The sequence below is a fragment of the Myodes glareolus genome, chromosome 7 (genome assembly GCF_982192425.1).
Source record: "Myodes glareolus chromosome 7, mMyoGla1.1, whole genome shotgun sequence".
NCBI classification, from domain to species: Eukaryota; Metazoa; Chordata; class Mammalia; order Rodentia; family Cricetidae; genus Myodes; species Myodes glareolus.
In genome coordinates, this window is record NC_142032.1 from 57,709,790 (window position 1) to 57,732,429 (window position 22,640).

The 22,640-nt window shown below is 54.0% G+C and overlaps 1 protein-coding gene across 1 annotated transcript; it reads left to right on the forward strand.

The window, feature by feature from the left end:
- Window positions 1–1,564: 1,564 nt before the first annotated feature.
- On the forward strand, window positions 1,565–22,265 carry Grk2 (G protein-coupled receptor kinase 2). The gene is made up of 21 exons (XM_048457915.3): window positions 1,565–1,784; window positions 13,640–13,716; window positions 15,207–15,280; window positions 15,396–15,497; window positions 15,617–15,691; window positions 15,848–15,909; window positions 16,498–16,549; window positions 16,814–16,905; window positions 17,296–17,395; window positions 17,480–17,558; window positions 17,644–17,774; window positions 18,006–18,100; window positions 18,170–18,277; window positions 18,482–18,548; window positions 18,783–18,883; window positions 19,543–19,609; window positions 19,689–19,784; window positions 20,039–20,201; window positions 20,345–20,481; window positions 20,775–20,888; window positions 20,963–22,265. Exons 1-21 carry the CDS (start codon window positions 1,672–1,674, stop codon window positions 21,125–21,127), a joined length of 2,070 nt encoding a protein of 689 aa, XP_048313872.1. The 5' UTR covers window positions 1,565–1,671; the 3' UTR covers window positions 21,128–22,265.
- Window positions 22,266–22,640: the final 375 nt, after the last annotated feature.

The following is a 22,640-nucleotide window of genomic DNA, read 5'->3' on the forward strand; positions in this document are numbered from 1 at the left end:
GCCTAACTCTGAGTTCAAGATCTTTCTGGTCTACTAGCAACAAAAACCAATACTTTCCACTCTTGGTAGGCCTGGGGGGCTGGGCAGCACTCACTTGGCACTAAACGTACTGTAGTCCCATCAGACCTAGATTTGGAAGCAGCCATTTTTGTCAGAGCCTGCACCAACAGGGCTGTGGTTGTAGGGATCCTGAGCTATGGACAGGTCACAGGATTCTCGGGAGACTGTAATGATGAAGTAGGGAAGACGGGAGGATGAGGCAGGGGTCAGGAAAAAGCAGCCTGGGTTTTGACTTGGATGTCCGGGGATATCATCCACTGAGAGCCCCCCTCCATCTGATTTGTATTGATCCACAGTAGTCAAGAAGTACAAAGGGAGTAAGCGTACTTTTTTTTGCTGGCCCATGAACTGGCACAAGAATCAGTTTCTAAGTGTCCAGAGCTGGGTTTGAAGTATCCTGGCAGCTTGGAAATCAGAGAGGTGCCCTAAGGAGGTGTATGTAGTTTCAATTTTTTTTTTTATGTGTTTGCTTAAAACATGGTCTCACTACATAGCACTGGCTGACTTCCACCTTACAGAAACACACCTGCCTTTGCCTCCCAAGTGCTGGAAGGATAGAATAGGCAGGACCTGGCTCAGGAAGAAGGCACAGAGAAGGACACCAAGCCTGAGGACCTGAATTCCATCCCTAGGAACCCATGTGCTAAAAAAGAAAAAAGAAAACTGATTGTCAAATTTTCTATCCTCTGACCTCCATGTGTGCATATGTAAGTAAATAAATAAATAATGGAATTTAAAAAAAAAAAAGTTCAGCCCTCATCGGAGTGTGGTTTGGTGGAGCATGCCTTTAATCCATCTCAACACTTGGGAGGCAGAGGCAGGCAGATCTCTGTGAGCTAGTGTCCAGCCTGGTCTACGTAGTCAGTTACAGGCCACCCAGAAAGACATGGCAATACTCTGTCAGAATTAAGAAAAACAACAACAAAATGCTCATAGTCAGGAGTGTGGCCCAAGGTCTGAGTCTGGAGCTCAGTTGAGAGTTTGAAATCAGGATTGTCATTCAAGGTCTGGAGGTCAGAAGTGGATGTGATGGTGTGATCCCGAGAGAATGTTCTGAACTCTGAGTCTGGGGTCATGGCCGGCGTCAGGATTCTTGTTGTTATCCACGGTCTGGAGTCAACGCCCTGGAGGGAGCGTGTACACATCCGAGTTGTGGTCACGGCTTGGGGTCGTCCTGGAGTCCTTAGATGCTGCCTCGGACTGCCACCCGCGTTCCGGACCCCAGCGGTGCGGCCTCTAGGGGGCGCTGCCGCCCGCCTGCCCGCTGCCCGCCCGCCCGGCTCGGCCCCTCGGCGGCTCGCTGGCGCTGTGCGCGGCAGGCGGGGCCGGAGGCGGCGGCGGCAGCTCCGGGCGCGGGCGGGCGGGAGGGCGGGTGGTGGTGGTGGTGGCGGCGGCGCCCCGACTGCAGTCCCGGCGGGAGCGGAGCGCGAGCCGGGCCGGGCCCGAGCCGGCGCCATGGGGCGGCGCCGCCTGTGAGCAAGCGACGAGCGGGGACCGGACGGGGCGGCGGCGGCGCCGAGGCCGACAAGCCGCGCGGGCCGGGCCGGGCCGAGCGAGCGGGAGCGGAGCGGAGCCTCGGGCGGCGGGAGGAACAGCGCCGCCGCCGCCAAGATGGCCGACCTGGAGGCGGTGCTGGCCGATGTGAGCTACCTGATGGCCATGGAGAAGAGCAAGGCCACGCCGGCCGCGCGCGCCAGCAAGAAGATCCTGCTTCCAGAGCCCAGGTGAGCCCGCCTGTGTCGGGCCCCACGCGCCGACCCGGGTACCATGCCCCGGGGACCCCTCTCTTCCTGCTGCCCCAGGCCCTGGGGACCCCTTTTTTCGGGGACCCTGTGCTCCAGGGGCCGCACTATCCTGGCTGCCCCAGGCCCCGGGAACCCCCCACACACTCCGGGGGTCCCTGCCCCAACCACATCACGATCCCGGCTGCCCCAGGACTCGGGGACCCTCTACTCCGGGAACCTTCTGCCCCGGAGACTCACTATCCGGGCCGTCCCAGTACCCGGGGACTTCTCCTGTCCCGGCCGGCGCAGGCCCGGTGCCTGCGAGCCCAGAGCGCCCCAACTCCAAGCTCCCCTCCGCGCTCCCCGGGCCGCACTGCCGCTTCCTGTATCTCATTGCGGGGCCTGGTCGCTGTCAGCCCCTGGCTCTGCTGCATCCCTCTTCCCACCCTGGTGGCTGGGCTCTGCCCTCCACCCTCTGTGTCCCCTTACGGTTGGTTCCCTTCCCCAGGTCTGCCTCTATTTACCCAGTCTGTTGCCCCTGCTCCCAGCACCCCTCTCTTTGGTGTTCCACAGCCCTGTTCACTCTTCTCAGAGTGATTAACAACACTCTTGTGAGGTCTGTGAAGTGAGGAGCACCAGTCGGAGACTTTTTTGCCTTCTCCTCTGGTGGTGTCACTGCCCTTGGCTTAGGTTTGAGAGTGCTCTTTGGGGACAGTGCATTGGTGTGTGTACCATCCCCAGGGGCTGCGCTCGAGTGAGGCAAGTCCATTCTTCACCCTTTTTCCCACTTGTGTTGCCTTGTGGGTACTCTTTACCAGGGGACATCCCATCCTACAGCAGCTGGACTGTGCTGCCGCCTCTCCGCAAGACAACTGATGTCATCACACCTGGTATCAAAGTTTAAACTGTTCAGGATGTGGGTGCAGAGTCGGGCAGGATGTGAGAGGTGTAACTGGGGTTTGTCCAGTGTATTGTGGCAGATAGACTTACCTTCCCATTTGAACTGCACAGAAGACCAGAGACTGAGTGAGACAGGTGTAGTGTTGTGCCCATAGGACAAGGTGTGTGTGTGTGTGTGTGTGTGTGTGTGTGTGGTGTATGTGAGGGGCCACATCTCACACCTGAATGCTTGAATGGCTTGTGCAGTATCACTCAGGTACTCCATGGTGGTACCTGGCCTCCACGTTTGGGTTTTCAGCTTCTCGTTGTATATTTTGTTCACTGCCCGGCCCTGAAGGGTGGCCTAGATGTCCTGCCCCTGGAAGAGCAGGTGTGTCTACCCATCAAGGTGCCTTACGGTGGCTGGTAAGACCAATCGCAGCAGCTTTTCATGCCAGCCCCCTTGGCAGCCAAGAACTGGACCTGACCTTACTGCCGTGTTCTTATCACAGGACAGGACATGGGGCAGGTTCTTTTCCTTTCTAGACCTTGATTTTTACGTCTGTGACATGTGGGCAATGTGAACTAGGCCTCTGGTGGCCCCAGGTGTTGGAGCAGGGTGGGCAGCTTGCAGGGTTGCTGTTGTACAGCTCACCATGCCCCCCCCACCCTCCCGCCAGTGGCTGCTCACTGGGTTTCGGATTGACTGAGAATCAAGCCCAGTAGAGGAAAACTTGGTCTGCGTTTTGAAGAGGCCGTTGGGCGCCCCTTCTTTCTGAGACATTTGCAATCAGATTTCTCAGAACAGGAACTAGACTGAGTATCAGCCAGGGCTGTCTAGGGGGAGCAGTTAGGACGAAATGAGTTCAGAAATGACAAAACCTGAAGGGAAGAGAAGGGCGCGGCGTGCAGTTAGCATCTGGGGCACTGCCTAGCCCTCCTGGGCAGCCACAGCCAGGAGAGTCTTGTGTAAGTGTGAGGTCTACAAAGTTTGAGGTGGTGCCTTTTCTAGAACTCTCCATATTTGGATAATCTTTCCCCAGAATGCATTGCTCCTAAAGGGCCCCGCCTTGGGTCGCCTCTGCAGGTGTTTGAGAACCCTGGTACTTTCCCTTTACCCTTCGTTTGGTGGCAGTGGTGGTGTGATAGGAATAAGAATGGAGATCTTATTAATTCGTTATTTATTTTGACATCTGTTGTCTCAGTTGATCCAAAAATCAGCGTGTGAAGTTGGCAAGGCCTTGCCTGCGTGGACTAGTTGCTCAACAGTACCAGGATGGGGTGAGAATCTGAGCAGAATGGAGGCAGGCTGTGAGTTGTGGGACCGATGACACCGTAGGCATTGGTGCAGGGTACCAGCAGTAGCATGTTGTGGAACCAATTGCTCAATCTATGAATGGTGAGGAGCCACTAACTCTAAACATTGGTGTGCGCAGGCCAGGATGGGACCCTGAGCCACTCCACAGTGACCATGGCCCTCGGCATGCGAACCTCCCATGCTGGCAAGCTTCTGTGACGCACACTGCACATTCTTGAGGCAGACCTCTCTTGCCCTTGAAGTGATTATGGTCTTGCCCATTTGCCCAGCATGTCCCAGTTTGCAAAGTGCCTTGTCTTCTCAGTCCTGGTGTGCCGACCCAGCAGGTGGTATTTTCCTCAGTTACTGATCAAGGTCTTGAGGCGTGTCATACAAAAGGTCTGGGATTGGATCACAGATCTTTGGAGTCCTAGTCTTCCAGTTTGCTTTGTCTCCTCTATCCACTGGCGTGTTACTGGCTGTGGGATGGGGTGGGGGGCACCCCTTTTCTTGAGAGTTGTGGGTCTAAGGTGGTGGCCTGAAAGTAGCAGGGGCTTCTGGTACCATCAGCTGCCACACTATACAAGACCCAACCAACCCTTTTGCCATTTACTAAAACAGAGAAACAGGCCACCCTGGCGAGGCTATGAGCGCCAATCATATACAGAATCCTACTTCCCCACCATGAAGTCAGGGTTAGGGAAAGAAGCAGTGGGGTTCGTTCCTGTGCCAGTGTGCCAATGGGAGTTGTTCCTACTTTGGGGTGGGCAATCTTGGCAGCCTTCTCTGTGGCTGGTGCCCAGGGTTGTGCCTTGGCTGAGCTTGGCATCACAGCTCTCATTTCCCAGGGCTAAGGAATGGGAACTGTTGGGCATAGTGCCACTGTAACTTGGCAAAGCCACCTCCCCTTCTGTCACCTAGAAGATATGGGGAAACAGACCTATTCCCTGACCTTCTAACAGGAGGGGGTGCTGTGTGGATAGAACATAGGGGTCCTGGCTCCTCACTCCTGCAATACTGGTTCACATGGGCCCCAGGCACATTAATCCTGACTGGGCCTGCCTCAGTTTATCTGCTTTGGTAAAACCAGGAGGCTGGTCCTTCACTAGTGACCTCCCAGGGCTGTGGGACTGTGGTCTGGGCCTCGCCCTGCAGAAGCTGTTGCCTCTTTCCCAGCAGCTGCTGCAGTCTTATAATTATCATCATTTGCTTAATATGACCACTGAGGCCATGTGTAATTAATCTCAGGGCTCCTGCTCGAGGAGCCCTGCCTGGGCGGTCCCAAGAGATGTCCCTGCTCTCCCCAGTGACAGTAGCAGCCCCAGCAGCAGTATGTGGGAGCTGGGTGCCTCTTGCAGCCTTCTGGTTCTCTGGGCTATTTCCTGGTCCCTCCCCCACCATGAGCTTCCTCCGCTGCTGCCCGCCCCTTGCTTGTTTCCCCTGGTTCCTCAGACCCTGCTACTCTTCCTTCTCTGTTTCTTCGTTCCTGTTAACTCATTACGGTCAGGACTTCCTGCCTGGATTGGTGGGGGAAGGAGTGCTAAGAAGACTTTTGCTCTTCTTCCTCCCTTGACTTCTTCACCACCAGAGAAAGCCTACTGCTGCCAGCCTTTAGCCCTTTCCAGAACATTCCACTCCAGTAGCAGGGACCCACCCCCTCCTGCCCCTAAAAACAAGATTATCTTTTCTGCAGTCTATCCCTGCGGGCCTTTGAAGCTGCTGCTGCTCCCTGGGAATGGCTCTCTGAGATGCCTTTTCCCATCTGTCCTCCTCTCTGGAGCAAGACTCTCATGGATTTGCTATTAAGTTGCTCAGCTCTGCTTGCTTCTCCACCGTGCGCTCAGTAAATGGATTTGAAGGGAACATGAGCGTCATAGGTTGGGATCCGTGCACAGGAATCTGGGTTCTGTCAGCCTAGGAATGATTTGTCCTATTAATGCACAGTCCATGCTCGTAGTAAATCCTGGCTGACGTCAAGTGTAGGCACACACTCTACAGCAGCTTCTGGTGCCCAGGTTGCTGTATAGAGAGCTGAGAACCCTGGGGGCCCCAGGGAGTTCCAGCTGCCTGCACATGGCTGTTGTTCTAAAGATGTTATGGAATAAACAGCCGAAGCCAGGAGCGTGTGATGGTTTTTGAGGAAAGCACAGCCTCCATTATACCTGCTGTTTCTCCCTAGGCCCCTTTTCTACTCTCCCCTGGCTCCTAGGGCCATTTCCTCTTTGGGACAGTTACTCTTAGGTTATTTCAGGCCCACTTCAAACAAGATCCTAAGAGTAAGGCGTTTGGCAACTGCATTTTTCTGTAACGACATCTTGTCTCACATCACTGCTTACTGAAAAGGGCGGTTTTGGTGATGTAGACGTGGGTGGTTGGTGGTAAAATGGGGGTCATTTCTCTGAGGGTGGCAGTTGCCCTAGAATTGGAATGGGGAATAACCCCCTTTCAGGACTGCAAAACAAGGACCTCTAGAATTGGGGGCAGAGGTTTAGTGTGGGTTTCTTTCTTTCTTTTTTTTTTTTTTTTTTTTTTTGAGACAGGGTTTTTCTGTAGCTTTGGAGCCTGTCCTGGAACTAGCTCTTGTAGATCAGGCTGGCCTCGAACTCACAGAGATCCAAGTGCTGGGATTAAAGGTGTGCACTGCCACCACCCAGTTTAGAACTGTTTTCAGTGCACACTAACAGGATGTCTATGGCTCGTGTCATAGGCAGTAAGGTGCGGGGTGCCTGTTTATGTATTGTTTGTGATGACTGGAGTGTCTTCCTGAACGTCCTGCAGGAGAACCTGGAAGTCTGGGGCTCACCAAACATTGCCATGGTCAACCACTGTTGTCCTTTATTGGCCAAAGGTTTGCACAGACATGGTGGCCACAATTGGTCTTCCTTTTTTGGTAACGGCCCCATCCTTGAGCTCTGAGAACATTGTCGGGCCCCAGGGAGATTCATCAAGAAATATTAATAAGAAGCCCTAGGGATCTTCCTCCTGCTGTTGCCACCTCTCTGCCAGGTTTCCTGGAAAGGCTGCCAGGGAGTGCCTCAGCTGCAACCTCAGCTTATTAACTGTCCCTACCTGAGCGTGGCAATTCCCAGTGTGGCTGGCTGAGACCCACCAGCCTGGAGGCCCGTAGCCTCTGCACCAGATTCTTCTGTGTTACAGCATCGCTGTCATATAAACACCAGCACCATGGTGCCAGCCAAGACTTTTCCTTCCAGTCTGGCAGGCATATCCTAAAGCCCCTGGTGAGGTGGGAGGGAGGCATCAGGAAGAGGCTGAGTATTGCCCTGGTCCTAGAGACCCTCCTCCAGCATCCCCATGGAGGCCGAAGGGAGGGTGGAGGAAGCCTTGTTGACACACTTCTCAAAGCCAGTTTGGATATTTCCTTTGTCACAGGCCTACTATTGACCTTATAGACTCTATTTACTATCGAAATGGGCATGTTTGCCCCAGACTCCTTCCTGTAGGCCCTCCCAGTCCACACAGCTAAGCTCCCTGACCTTGTGTGGGAGCCATCTGTGAGGGTCATGCCTGATGTGTTCGGCCACTATGCCAAAAGTGTGGGACCTGCTCTTCTACTGAAGCATGTGGTACCTCTCTTACCAGAAGTTCTGCCTGCCTGCTGTCCTTTCACCTCAGCCACTGCTGAGAGAAGGGCACTGCCTTCTTCCTACCCGTCAAACTATGTGAGAGGTGCTAGGAATGGGGATGGGGCTAGGTATGTTCCACAACCTGATAGCCACCCTAGCATGAAGCATGTCAGGGCCTAGGTGCCCTCAATCCTTTGGCAGAACTTTGATGGGCTCTAGGGTGGAGTCAAGGGAGTGTTTGTGCTGCTCTCAGGGTCAGAGCAGCCACAGCTCTGTTCGGTTCACCTCCTGCCAATGGCTCTGGCCGGTGCTCTGCCTCCAAGAGACTGCCTGGCTATATAGCCCCTTCCTCCAAGTACAGGGCAATGTGGACTCGTGAGCTTAGCACAGGATCATGTTCTAGGAGTAGTGTAGGCAGGTAGGGGTGTGGGGTGCCAGATAATAAAGCTTAGGGCAGCTATGTCCTAATGTCTAGGAGGGAAGACACAGGCTAACAATGGGACAGAAACCCTGCCCACCCACCCCCAGATCTTTCAGGCCTTCTAATATGCAGTACAGAAGTGGCAGTTCCATTGCCTGGACACTTTTGTTTTACAGAACAGGAAACCAGCAGAGAAGTCCGTAATTTCGCTGAGTGAGCATGGTGGCACAAGCTCGAGCACTCTGGAGGCTGAGGCAGGAAGATTGCTAGTTCAAGGCCAGTCTGGGCCACTAGCAGGACCCACATCAGAAAACTAAAGTAGGGCTGGGGAGATGGCTCAGTGGATAAAGGACCAGAGTTTAGACCCCTGGCACCTACAGAAGTCAGGCCGGCTTATGGCTCACTTGTCACCCCAGAACTTGGACAGCAGAGGCAATAGGATCCCTGGGGCAAGGTAGCTAGAGCATCTGAATCACCAGCTCTGGGTTTTGAAAAAGTCTCTGTCTTAGTAAGTGAAGTGGAGAGTTCCCAAGGGAGATATCTAACAGCGACCTCTGGCTTTTCTAAGTGCGAGCACAGTACCTGCCTCCGCATACTCATGGGTCATGTGACCATGCGTATATACATATGCCAAAAAGTAAATAAAACAGCTTCTGACTTGACCTCCTGGGGAATGTGGGAAGGACTCTTTGGAACCTGGCCAGGGTGCCCTTTCAGCTGCCAAGGAACAGAGGCTCCAATGTCTCCCACCTGGGAGTAGTAATAAACTTCCTGCCCTTCACTCTGTAGCTTGGGCTGACTTAGAACTTACTACATGCAGGCCTTAGCTTCCCAAGTACTGGGCTTACGAGCAGCTGCCACCATGGCCAGCACTTTTTTTTTTTTTTTTTTTTTTTTTGGTTTTCAAGACAATTTCTCTGTGTTAACAGTCCAGGCTGTCCTCAAACTCACAGAGATCCGCCTGCCTCTTCCTCCTGAGTGCTGGGATTAAAGGTGTGCACCACCACTGCCCAGCGTACATTTGATTTTCTTAATGACCCAGAGGGGAACTTGAGAGCCACGTACCTCTGAATGGGTGGAGACAAAGATGCCACTCAGAGCATGTCATATCTCTAGGCACTGCCAGCATCAGGAACCCAGCCAGGAGGCTGCTGCTGCCTCCCATGCAAGCCTACACTTGCTCGTTGGCCAGGAGTTTCGTCCAGTGACACCTTTTCTAACCTGCCAGCATCCATAGCCCCCAGCTCTGTGGGGCCAGACTGGAACCCGAAAACTGCCACACTAGACAGCCTTCCATTCAAGGACTCTGCTTGGGCCTGGCCTTACATTTGGTTTGGGGATGGTATTTATATTGTTTTAGGAAGACTTTTCTTATCTTTATAAGGAAGAAAATAAAATACTTTGGTCTGGGAAGAATGCTATGGCCTTGCCCAGGTGTAGCTTTTGGTGGGAGGGACAGTCTCCAGCTGAGACTCTGCTTTCTGCAGGCCCCAGGCCCAGTGAAAAAGCAGAAAGCCCTGCTCTGTTGGTTCCCTGGCTGTCTAAGGCAGGGTCTCTTACAAGCGCTGTATCTCATCTTTGTACACCCGTATCAGCTGCTCTGGGCCTACGATGAGAGGTGGTGGTAGCTCCCTGACCCGGGCTGAGCATGCCTTCAACCAAAATGGTCTGTTTTTCCAGTTCTCAGGAAGCCAGTATAGGGTTGGGAGGGTATCCCAGTGGTACCCCCATTCCCGGTGCCCTGCCCAGCTCCTGATGAGGTGTCCCCAACAGCTGGGATCTCTATCTGTCACCAGCATCTTCCTGTCCGTAAACCCCACCTGACCCTACCTGATTGTGTCCGTCTCACCCTCCACTGTATGGAAGATGGATGTGCTGATATTTTCCCCCTTTATTGTTCATATCCTGTCCTGTGAACCAAAATGTTCCAGAATGTAAAGATTAGGTGACAAGCAGAGCACCCAGGACTTGGGGAGGTGACAGTCTCACCCTCCTGGGTTATCTGCCAGGTGAGATCCAGGCACCTGGTTTTGCAGGTTTCTGAGCCCCATGTTCCTGTGCCCTCCTGCCAGGTTTTTCAGGAGTTGCCACTGCCTTGCAGGATCCGAAAGATGAGCCTGCTGTGTGGAGGGCTGCCTGGCCAGGCTGCCATCTGCAGGCAGAGCATGGGCGTGTCTGAGTTATCTCCTTATTTAAGTTTTGTTTATTTGATATAGGGTCTCACACTATTGCCCAGACTGGCCTCAAACTCACAGAAAACTTCCTGCCTCAGCTTACTGAGTGCTGGATTTTAGGTGTGAACCGCTCAGCTGGACTCTGAGTCTCACAGCTTTTTCTTCAAACTCCTGTTGTTTGTAAGGTTTGTGTCTGCTCTACCCTGAGTCCTTCTGAGTCTTCGAGGACGAGGAAGTGTTTTGATGGTGGTCCCCAAGAGGAGAGGTTGGACCAGGGCATATGTAACCTTGGTGCCTCAGCCAGGTAGCAGAGAATTATGGTCTTGTTTTCCCAGCGGGAACCAGCTCTGGCAACAGTGTGGGGGTCCCTGAGCTTGGGCAGGAGTTGTGGGCTGGAAATCCAGAGTCACCAAGGCCTGACCTGGTCATCGGAGCCCAACTTCTGGTCAGAGACAGCCTTTGGTGGAGCCGTGGTGTCTCCCAGCTGGCAAACCAGGGTGTCACAGTTTCAAGATTGGGCCCTGGCAGTTTTGCATACTTCACTATCTTGAGAGGACTTTCCTGAGGAAGGCCAACAAAGTTAGATCCTGGGAGGGCTGGGCCTTGAGTCTGGTGCCCTGACACTGCTTTCTCCAGTTCTCCTTTTGACCGGAGCTGTCATCTCTCCTAAAACTTTGAAGTCCACAGCACAAGGTAGGACTGGCAGACACCCCTCTTACACCATAGCCCAGTAGTAGCCTGTGCCACCTCCCCAGCCCCACTTCCTCCTCACCTTATCAGAGTGTCTACCCGGACTTCCTTAGTGATCCAGTGAGGTTTCTGCTCTGTCTTGGATCTAGCCTCCTAAGGGCTATACCTTCAGACTGCATCCTAGTTTTGAAATCCCTAGCACCCGATTTTTGTCCTCCCTTCATGCAGGTTTTTGTGTTTTTTGTTTTTTGGTGAGTGTGTGTGAGTGTGTGTGTGTGTGTGTGAGAGAGAGATTTTTCAAGATAGGGTTTTTCAGTGTATCCTTAGTTGTCCTGGAACTTGCTCTGTAGACCAGGCTGGCCTTGAACTCACTGAGATGCCTGCCTCTGCCTCCCAAGTGCTGGGATTAAAGGTGTGTGCCACCGCCACCACCGCCTAGCCAAGATTTATTTATTTATTTTTTATGTAGCTGAGTCCTCTATGTACACCTTTATGCAAGAAGAGGGTATCAGATCCCACTAAAGATGGTTGTGAACTACCATGTAGTTACTGGGAATTGAACTCGGGTTCTCTGGAAGAGCAGCCAGTGCTCTTAACCACTAAGCCATCTCTCTAGCTCATGTAGTTTTTGTTGTACCTTCTTCCCTGCCCTGTGGGCCTCTTGTTGCTGGGCCAATTTTTTCCTCACCTGTCTTAACACCCTACCCCCACCTGACCTGAGCTTCACCACCTGGTGGCATCCTGTTTGCACTTCAGGAAGCCAGCAAAGGTCCACCATCTCCACACAGCAGCTCCCCACCACCCTGAGCTGATCTGACCACAAGCCCCATTGATATCACAGACAAGGGGTCTATACCAGGGACAGACCTGCCTAGAAGCAGGTGTGAGTTTCACAACATGAACAGTGCCTTGACTCTAGCCTGGGTGACCAGGCCAGCCTATGCTTGACCTGCCAGGGATTCTAGGGGAGGCAGTGCCAGATAGAGAACTGGACCGTGGCTGTGAATCCTCAGCAGCCACAGTCTCCTGGGCAGGATCTGCTGGGCTTCACATGTCCGCCAGCCCCTGGTTTCTCATGTGCCCTCAGTTGGGCAGCTATGTGTTCTCTGAAGAGGCTAGGCTAGTGGAAGTCAAATGTGAGCAGAGCTAGCTGTTGGGGCAGCTTGGCAGGTCCGGCACGCCAAAGGGTAGAGACAACAAGGAGTCCTCTGAAGTATCAGTGAGACATCCCTAGGCTGCCACAGTGTTGCGGTGAGATCAGCAGGATGGCGATGGCGGGGTTACCAGTCCTTCCCCTGTGGCCCTAGACAGGATGGGGATGGCGGGGTTACCAGTCCTTCCCCTATGGCCTTAGACAGGAGTCATGTTTTTATCAGTGTGCTAGGGACACACAAGGACGCTTGGACTTTTCTTTTTGAAACAGGGTCTCATATGACCCAGGCTGGTCTTGAGCCCCTGATATTCCTGAGTGCTCGGATGAAGATGAAATACAATATAAACTCATCACTTTAAAGTATTCAGCCTGGGTGGTGGAGTACGCCTTCAATCCCAGCACTCAGGAGGCAGAGGCAGGCAGATTTTTATTAGTTTGAGGCCAGCCTGGTCTAGTGAGTTCCAGGACAGCCAGGATTAAGACAGCACAGAGAAACCCTGTCATGGAAAACAGAAAAAAGTATGTAATTAGTAACTAGGTGTGGTAACACATACTTGTAAACCCAACACTGAAGGATTGCTACACGTTTGAGGCCACCCTTAGCTACAACAGCAAGACTCTGTTTCCCCAAAACAAAGCAAAAAAGTGAAAACAGAATTCAGTATTTTCTGTGAGTGTTCACTGTATTATCCTGCCCCCCTCCCAGAGTGTCCTATCACTTCTGAGAGAAATACTACCCCTGGGGCTAGTGAGGTGGCTCAGCTGGTAAAGCAACCTGCGTTCAACCCCTGGGACCCACACTGGAAAGAGCGAACCTGACTCCCAAAGCTGTCCTCTGACCTACACACACAAACAAACGAACAGCAAAAAACTCACGGTCCTTTTGGCAGTCTTCCTGAAGTCCCTAGCACCTAAAATCTATTTTCTGTCAATGAACCTGTCATGGAGTCATGACTGCCATCCATTACCTGGTCCTCTTCTGAGCTTGTGAAGTGTCGCTGCCTCAAGGGCCGCCCGTGTGGTAGTGTGTCTCAGTGCTCTCTGTTCCTTCTGATGGCCAAACAGAGCAGAGCCACATTTTGTTGATTTGTCCATTATCCAACTAATGGGCAGGTCCTAGCTTTGACATTTGGCTAAGTTATCAGAGTCAGTGTGTGGCAGTGTGTGACACACTTCTGCAGGCAGTAGGCACAGGCGAGGAGCTGCTGCCCACCATAACCTTGGGTTCATCTGAGGTGACTTACATGAACAGAATGAGTGACCAGGCCAGCTGGGGGTCTGAGAGCTCCCTGGAGGGCTTGAAGACACTGAATTGAAGGATGGTTCTCTTCAAGCCAGACATGGTGGCATTTACCTGTAATTCTAGCACTGGAGAGGCTGAAGCAGGGGCCTCTGTGGGTCCAAGGCCAGCCTGGGCTATAGTGTGATTCTGTCTTTTAAAAAAAGGCCTCAGAGAAGATGGCTCAGTGGTCAATGGGTAAAGGTGTTGCTGCCATGCCTGGCAACTCCCGTGCCTTCTTCTCTGACCTCTACACAGGCTGGCATGTGTGCACCCCTCACACGCACATAAATAATGCTTTTGTTTTTTAAAAATGAGTAGTTCCTTGATCCAGGCTTCTGGGCAGGGCCCCTGCTCACTGTGTCCCTTTGCCTTCAGTATCCGCAGCGTCATGCAGAAGTACCTAGAGGACCGAGGAGAGGTGACCTTTGAAAAGATCTTCTCACAGAAGTTAGGTAAGTGCAGCCACCTCTCCCAGCCTGAGGTCTCTCCAAGAAGACTCCAGGGTTAGCTTCCTGTCACCCTGCCATATGCCCCTGTCCCAGGAGGTTCCCCCATCTATTTACCCCTCCCCCCCAGTAAAGAGTGCTGACCCTTTGTGCCTCCCAGCCCCTGGCTTCTGCCCAGGGAGCCCTGTGGTGGGGGTGGGGGCCCATCAGTCTTCCCCAGGCGCCAGGGAAGTTCCTCCTTTGGGTTTTTTGTTTTTGAGAGTTGCAGCTTCCCCTTGGCGCAGCCACAGCTGCTCTGAGCCGTTGGTGGAACTGACAGGAAGAGGCGGGGCCCTTCCTGTGGTGCCTGTAGAGCTGTGGTTGGCCCCGCCCCCACCCGAGCCACCCTCCTACCCCCCTAGTCCCTAAGTGAGCAACCTGCCTGGGAGCTGGTCCCTCCATCCTTTCTCTGGTGTGTGGTGTATATCCTCGTCTTGGAAGTATGCTGCCCACCCCATGTCCCAGCCCAGAGAAAGCTTGGTTCTATCCCAGGAAGCCTCTAGTCACACAGGGCACAGAGTTGGGCTTCCTGAGGATGGGATCTCAGTGTGGAACTGAGGGTGACCTGGAAGGATCAGGCATTGGGGGTCAGTCTTAGTTTAGCAGTACGCCAGGGAGAACACAGCCTGGGGTACATCTGAACCTGTGCTGTCTGACCTTGGGTTTGCCTCTCCTCTCTCTGAGCCTCATGCTGTTCAAATCTGATTAATGGAACCCCGAGCCCAGTTGCCCATGGCAGACCGGGTAGACCTGAGTCAGTGATATCAGTAAGCACACTTTGCGGTCCCACACCTCTCCCCATAGCCTTCAGGTTAACCTTAGGAGAAAAGATGGCTGTAGGTACTAGTAGACACACCTGGGATTAGAGGCCATTAACAACACTAGGCGACCAATGCGCTTTAAAGAAACATAGAAAGTCACCCAGCACAATTCCAGCATCCCAGCACTGAGGTGGTGGTGCACATCCTTAATCCCAGCACTCAGGAGGCAGGAGGATCTCTGAGTTCGAGGCCAGCCTGGGCTACAGAGAGAGTTACAGGACAGTCAGGGCTGCACTGAGAAACCCTGTCTTGGAAAACAAACAGAAGAAGAGCGTCCCTATATCTCCATAGCCCATAGTAGGCAGTACCACCAGCTCTAGGGGTGGGGTGTCTGTCAGGGCATGAGATGCAGAGCCAGCCCACCCCACTCCTCTAACTTGCCATAGTGCCCAGCCATCATCTCCAGAGGCAGATTCTGTAATGTAGATAGTGTAGAAGTACAGTGGCCCTAGCCTGGATTCTGGGACTTAGGCTGGTGGCAACTCACCGGTGCTCAGATTGCTTATATTCTTCCTGAGGTGCAGCCCATCTCTCCCACTGCCTTGGCTAGTTCTGTCTAGGAGTGCCCATGGCGATGAGAAAGCCCTTAGAGAAGGGTGTGCATGGCTCAGCATGACCAGGCCTGATTGCTTTCAGGGTACCTGCTTTTCCGAGACTTCTGCTTGAACCACCTGGAAGAGGCCAAGCCCTTAGTGGAGTTCTATGAAGAGGTACGACATCAAGGTCTGCTGAGAGAGGTGCTTGGGCACCTTCGCTGAGTCTGTGAGGCACCTGGGATCTAGCCCCGTTCCCTGGCCACAGACCATCTATGGGTGTGCCTTCCAGATCAAGAAATATGAGAAGCTGGAGACAGAGGAGGAGCGTGTGGTCCGTAGCCGGGAGATCTTTGACTCCTACATCATGAAAGAACTGCTGGCCTGCTCACATGTGAGTGTCCTAGTCAGCTGCCCTTGGGTGCCAGCTCATATGCTGGCCCTCAGCAACCTGGGGTTGGAAGGGAACAAAGGGCCTTGTTTGGGATGCACAGCCACCTCTGTCCTCTCCAGCCCTTTTCAAAGAATGCTACTGAGCATGTCCAGGGCCACCTGGTGAAGAAGCAGGTACCTCCAGATCTCTTCCAGGTACGTGCTGGCCTCCTTTTCTCATGGCCCCACCCTCCCCAGGTGAGGTCCTCCTGCCTTAGACAGCTGGGGTCCTGAAGCCTGGGGATGGATGCAGAACCGGGGTCACCAGGGGCTAATAGATTTGGTCACCAACTCCCAGCTCCCTCCCCACAGCCATACATTGAGGAGATTTGTCAGAACCTCCGAGGGGATGTGTTCCAGAAGTTCATTGAGAGGTGAGTAGGGAAGAGAGGGAGAAGAGGTTCTGAGCAGGACAGCGGCAGCTGCTCTGACTCTGCGCTGGCAGGTGCCAGGTCTGTTCATGCTCCATCAAAGGAGCTCGTGGGAGGTCACATAGACCCTTTGTCCTCTTCTCTTACCCTCTTTCTGGAATCACCTTGCTGGTCTCCCTGTTCTGTGGAGTGTCAGGGTCTAGGCAGGGCTAGGGTGTGTCAGGGTCTAGGCAGCCACACACTGCCTTTTGTGGCTCGAACCTCCAGAGCCTAGGCAGAATGCTAGGAGCGGTATTTGCAGTCATAGCTACCTAGCCATAGAAGGGGGTGGGGGTAGCTGAGAGGGGGAATGAGCGTTTGTGCGAGCAGCAGTTGCTGTGCCCTGGTGGAGGTCTGACTGGAGGCTGTCTCTCTGATCCCAGTCGGCCGCCATGGCTCAGCTAGTGAGGGTGTGTGGCCTGAGCAGACCACAGGCTCAGGGTGTCTCCATGTCCACTTGCCAGGGCTCTGGAAGGGCAGTGGGTGGGACAGGCTCTAATGGCCTCTCGATACATTGAAGTTTGCCTAAGTGTATATCCCCTTCTTTCCCAGTGACAAGTTCACACGGTTTTGCCAGTGGAAGAATGTAGAGCTCAACATCCACGTGAGTAGGCCAAGGGTGCTGGCATGTCAGGGGACCATGGGGAAATACAGTGGCCCGGGCTCTGCCATCAGCCTCACAGTAGTGGCTCTGGACAGGAGGGGGGCCGGTTCTAGAATCCCAGTGGGCCGGCTGGAGAAAGATGTGTGGCCAGATCTCAAGAGTAGGGGATCCTAGTATTAGGGCCTGTCCCTGCTGCCCAAATACCTCTGCTTTGGTGCTGGGCCCAAGAGGCCTGCAGTGACCTCAGCTGTTGCCACCCTGCAGCTGACCATGAACGACTTCAGTGTGCATCGCATCATCGGGCGTGGGGGCTTCGGTGAGGTCTATGGGTGCCGGAAAGCAGACACAGGCAAGATGTGAGCACCCTGATCAGTTGTCACTGGGTGGGGTGCCTGAGGGAGGAGTCAGGCTTCTAGAATAACCATGAGGGACTGGGACCTTCTAGGGAAGAGCTGTTACGGGGATCAGTGTCCCAAGCTTGCTGTCCCTGAATGTGAATGTTCAGTCTCTGCTAGAACCATACCTTATCCCTCCTGCCACTGTCCCTCCTTCCTGTCTTCCTTTGGCTATTCTGTCTCCTTCAGGCTCCTCAGAGACTAATTTGCCAGCACCTTTTGCCCTCTCTAAAGCATTGGCTGTGTCACGTGTTTGTCCTGCATCTGGTCTTCATCAGCAGCCTGCTGAGGCAGCCTGGGGCTCTGCCCTGCAGGGTGTGCTGACACAGCTGACCTCCTACTCCATCATAGGTATGCCATGAAGTGTCTGGACAAGAAACGCATCAAGATGAAGCAGGGAGAGACCCTGGCTCTGAACGAGCGGATCATGCTTTCCCTCGTCAGCACCGGGGTGAGCTGGGAGGCCGAGCGGGCCCCCATAGTGACCTCTGACCAAGCCTCAGCTGGCCTTTGCTCACCTTCCCCTCCCTCCTAGGACTGCCCCTTCATCGTGTGCATGTCGTATGCATTCCACACACCAGACAAGCTCAGCTTCATCCTGGATCTCATGAACGGTGAGCCCAGGACCAGCCCTAGGGGGTGGACCTAGGGCTGGACCTGGGCAGGAAGCTGAGTCTCACCTGGAGGGCTGCCCCTCAGGTGGGGACCTGCACTACCACCTGTCTCAGCATGGAGTCTTCTCCGAGGCTGACATGCGCTTCTATGCGGCTGAGATTATCCTGGGTCTTGAACACATGCACAATCGTTTTGTAGTCTACAGGGACCTAAAGGTAAGGGGCAGCCGCCACCCATCCTTCCCTCTAGGTTGTGACAAGGTTAGCTTATCTCCCTGCCTTGTCCTCCTCCCCTCCCTGCCTGAACCACTTTCTGAGTTCACTTGTGATTGGGGAAGGAGGGTGGCGTGTCCTACCTGGGGCCTTGTCCCAGAAACCTGTAGTTCCCTCCAGTAAAGGCCCAAGCTGGCCTCCTGGCCGAGCAGCTCACAGGGCTTTCCTTCACAGCCAGCCAACATTCTCCTGGACGAGCACGGCCATGTGAGAATCTCAGACTTGGGCCTAGCCTGTGACTTCTCCAAGAAGAAGCCCCATGCCAGTGTGTGAGTGCCCAAACCATTCCTTCCCTTCCTGAACCTCTTCCCCTTCACTTACAACCTATGCTCCCACAGGGGCACACACGGGTACATGGCTCCCGAAGTCCTGCAGAAGGGTGTGGCCTACGACAGCAGTGCCGACTGGTTCTCCCTGGGTTGCATGCTTTTCAAGTTGTTGCGGGGGTGAGTAGGCTATCCCAGGTGGGCAAGTAGGGTGAGGCCCTGAGACCCTGTTCCCTAGTCCAGATAGGAAGCAGAGAGGGGAGCCCTCCATGGCCTGGGTATGAGGGGTGGAGTCCCCCTCACTTCTCACAAACCTCCTTCATGTAATCTATCCCAGTTTTCCCATTCTTGTTCTTTGACGTTGGTTTTTGACCTCTTGTCCAGACACAGCCCCTTTCGGCAGCACAAGACCAAAGACAAGCATGAGATTGACCGCATGACATTGACAATGGTGAGTATAGGGGTAGCTGGTAAGGGCCACAGTGGTGCCAGCACAGCTCCTTAGCCAGTGATCCCTTCCCTAACCCTGTAGCCTCTGACCTCCTTTGTGCTGCCAAAGCTCACACTTGCTGGGGACCAGCAGGAGGCTGGGCCTCACCTCCTGCTGCTGGTTTCTACTTCTCCCCTAGAGCCGAGGGCTCTTCCTGGGCTCCTATTGACTTCTTCCTCTTCTTCCTCCTGGAAGGCTGTTGAGCTGCCTGACTCCTTCTCCCCTGAACTCCGATCCCTGCTGGAAGGTTTGCTGCAGAGGGATGTCAATCGGAGGCTAGGCTGTCTGGGCCGTGGGTGAGTGTCATGGCTGTGGGCTTCTGGGCCCCTGGCTATACCCCCCTTAGAACAGTGGTTTTGTTTCATCCTTTGAACTCCTCCATGGTCTCAACCTTGTGAGGTGCTCACAAGGGAAGTCATGGCCCACACTATCCAGTGTCCACAAAGTGGCAGGGCTGGCTGGGTGTGTCACTTTTGGAACCAACTGGGGAACAGCTTTCAAAAGGCCCAGGAGAGTCTTTATAGTGAAGTGATGATAACCATAATTATAATAGTTTTTTGTTTTGTTTTTGAATGAGGTGGGGCTTATTTTTCAAGACGAGTCCTCATGTAGCTTAGACTCCCCTTACTCTGCAGCAGAAGCTGGCCTTGAACTCCTCATCTTCCTGCTTCCACTTCCTAAGTGCTGGGATTAGAGGTGTGTGTCACCACACCCAGCTTAATAGCAGCTTTTTATGTCTGCTGGGACATTGGTTAATTGCCAGGCAAAGTGGTGTTAGAACCCACACCAGCCCAGGATGTGGGAACTGTGTCTCCCATTTCAAGATGAACTAACGGGCTGAGAGTCATGGAACTCACTTAAGATCTGAGTCAAGCCTGAGCTAATGACCTCACAGTCTGAACCTAGCCCAACTTGTGAGGTGCAGAGCCCAGGTGACAGGTATATCTCTCCACAGGGCTCAGGAGGTAAAAGAAAGCCCCTTTTTCTGCTCACTGGACTGGCAGATGGTCTTTTTACAGAAGGTAAGAGCCTTTCCAGGGGAAGGATGGGGAACCCCATGGCCTCTCACCCCTGCTGATGCCCAACCCTTGCTCTTCACAGTACCCACCCCCACTGATCCCCCCACGTGGGGAGGTGAATGCAGCTGATGCTTTTGACATTGGCTCCTTTGATGAAGAGGACACAAAAGGGATCAAGGTACTGCATGCACCATGCCCGGCCCTGAACCCTGAGCCTGGCCTGCTCTGGGTAGCCCTTGCCCCTCCTTGGTTCCTATGAGACACTGTGGCAGCCCTGTGGGCTGTGGGCCATACTTCCTCATCCTCCAACCTCCCTGGGGACAGTGGTCACATGAGGCATCCCTGACTTAGGGCCCTATGCAGGCCTGTGACTGACAATATCCTGGCATCCTTTGTCTACCCACGTTTTCCTGCCATGTCCACCTGGTGAAGTTACTGGACAGTGACCAGGAACTGTACCGCAACTTCCCTCTCACCATCTCGGAGCGGTGGCAGCAGGAGGTGGCAGAGACTGTTTTTGACACCATCAATGCTGAAACAGATCGGCTGGAGGCACGAAAGAAAGCCAAAAACAAGCAGCTGGGCCATGAGGAGGGTGAGGACTCCTGACCGTGGGGGACACCAGGCCTGTTGCACATTGTAGAAATGAGAAGTGGGCTCTGCTAAGAAACTGACCAAGACCACAGCCAGAAAGGGGGTGGGGTAGGGTGCTGAGCCTACATCCCATCTCTTGTGCAGACTATGCCCTGGGTAAGGACTGCATCATGCATGGCTACATGTCCAAGATGGGCAATCCCTTCCTGACCCAGTGGCAGCGGCGGTACTTCTACCTGTTCCCCAACCGACTTGAGTGGCGGGGTGAAGGCGAGGCTCCGGTAAGAAGGGGCACTGGTGAGGGCACAGGGTAGATGCCAGGCAGGGCCTTTTCTTTTCTTTTCTCTCTCTCTCTCTTTCCTTTCTTTCTTTCCTTCCTTTTTTTTTTGAGACAGGGTTTCTCTGTGTGGTAGCTCTAGCTGCCTACCTATCCTGGAACTAGCACTGACCTTGAACTCACAGAGATCCTCCTGCCTCTGCTTCCTAAGTGCTGGGATTCAAGGCATGTGTCACCACCGCCAGGGGCCCCCCAGGGCCTTTCTTCACAGCCTATTCTGCCCCTCTCATCCTGCAGCAGAGCCTCCTGACCATGGAAGAGATCCAGTCAGTGGAAGAGACCCAGATCAAGGAGCGCAAGTGTCTCCTGCTGAAGATCCGCGGTGGCAAGCAGTTTGTCCTGCAGTGTGACGTAAGTGGGGCCTGGTGCGGATGCAGGTGGGTGGGTGCCTGGCCGGCAGAGGCTGATGGAGCCTGAATGTGCAGAGTGATCCTGAGCTGGTGCAGTGGAAAAAAGAGCTGCGTGACGCCTACCGCGAGGCCCAGCAGCTGGTGCAGCGAGTGCCCAAGATGAAGAACAAGCCACGCTCACCTGTGGTGGAACTGAGCAAAGTGCCACTGATCCAACGTGGCAGTGCCAACGGCCTCTGACCCACCTATCTGCTGCCCGCCTGCCCACCCGCCTTTTATAAACCTCTAATTTATTTTGTCGAATTTTTATTATTTGTTTTCCCGCAAAGCGGAAAAGGTTTTATTTTGTAATTATTGTGATTTCCTGTGGCCCCAGCCTGGCCCAGCCCCCAGGGAGGGGCCCGCTTGCCTCGGCTCCTGCTGCCACCAACCCAGCCACTGCCTAACACCCCTCCCTGACTCCTCTCCTCCCCCCTCCTCTGGGTCCTCGCTCCCAGTGTCTTCCTGTAGGGAAGAGGAGCAACCCTCAGCAGCCCTCCTGCACCTCCATGGGGTGAAGCCACACTCGGTAGTGTGCCACTTCAGGCTATGTGGGCTGAGCTCAGCATGTGGCACAGCTGGGTGGCCCAGTACCCCCACCCTAGGAAGGAAGGTGCAACATAGGGATACTACTTGAACTTTCCAATCACAACCACAGAGGGACAGACCCCCTGTTGTTCTGCCCTCTTGCCACTGGTGACAGAAGGCCCTTGTCTCCCCCAGACCTGGAGGTCTCCCACATAACTGGCTTCTAGGTCCTTGTTCAGGAAAAGCCTCTGTGTCACTACTGCCCCTTCTCCCCTTCCATGGACACTAGGGCTGGGTCAGAAGGCTGGCATTGGCAGTGGCTGCTGCTGGCTTCTGTGCAAGTCCCCTCTTCTTCCCATTGCGTGCCCGGACTCAGGAGCACAGAAAAGGCAATTGTGGATTGGGCCACACTGGCCTAGCTTGAACCTAGGCCCCCAGCCCTGGGCTGGGTGAGGCTCACCTGCCCAGGACCACAGTGGGACAGCTTGGGCAGGTGGGTGACACAGCATAGGAGCCCAGCTGGGGCCAGTCCTCCTTGTCCTGGCTGGTCAGTGTGTCCCCACCCACACTGTCCAGCCCCCTAGCCCATGTTCTGTCAGTGCCACCGCCCACAGGTGCCACCTTGCCCACCGCATGCCCCCTTGTACCAGTCGCGCAGCCGTGTGTGGTGTTGCACCCTCTCCCCTGGGGCTGGGTCAGCGCACCTCCCCCTCTTGTCTACTCACTCCCGGGGCGTTTCTTTGCCGATTTTTGAATGTGATTTTAAAGAGTGGAAATGAGACTATGCGTTTTTATAAAAAATGGTGCCTGACTCCTTGCTGTCTGATTCTTTGTGCTCGTGATCACTTTTCAGTCCCTTCTGTCTGGGGCCTGAGAGGGGAGGAGCTTAGTAACCCATCCTTCCCTCTCTGGAGGAGTGGGTTCTTCTGCCCACCTCCTAAGTAAGCAGCAGTGGTCCATGGTCCACGACAGCTGTCATGTTTGGAATGGCTGGGGACATACTGACCTTACCAAGTTCCCCTACATGTCAACCCCCCATTCCCTCTCAGCGCATGTGTTTCTTATCCACACTGGCTGTGTCTGCCATTGGCCTTACTGTGCAGCCTTTACTGGGGTCACTGAGTTTGAGGAGTACCCCAATTTCAAGCTATCTCCTAAGAATGAACTTCTTTCTCCTGTTTCCTTG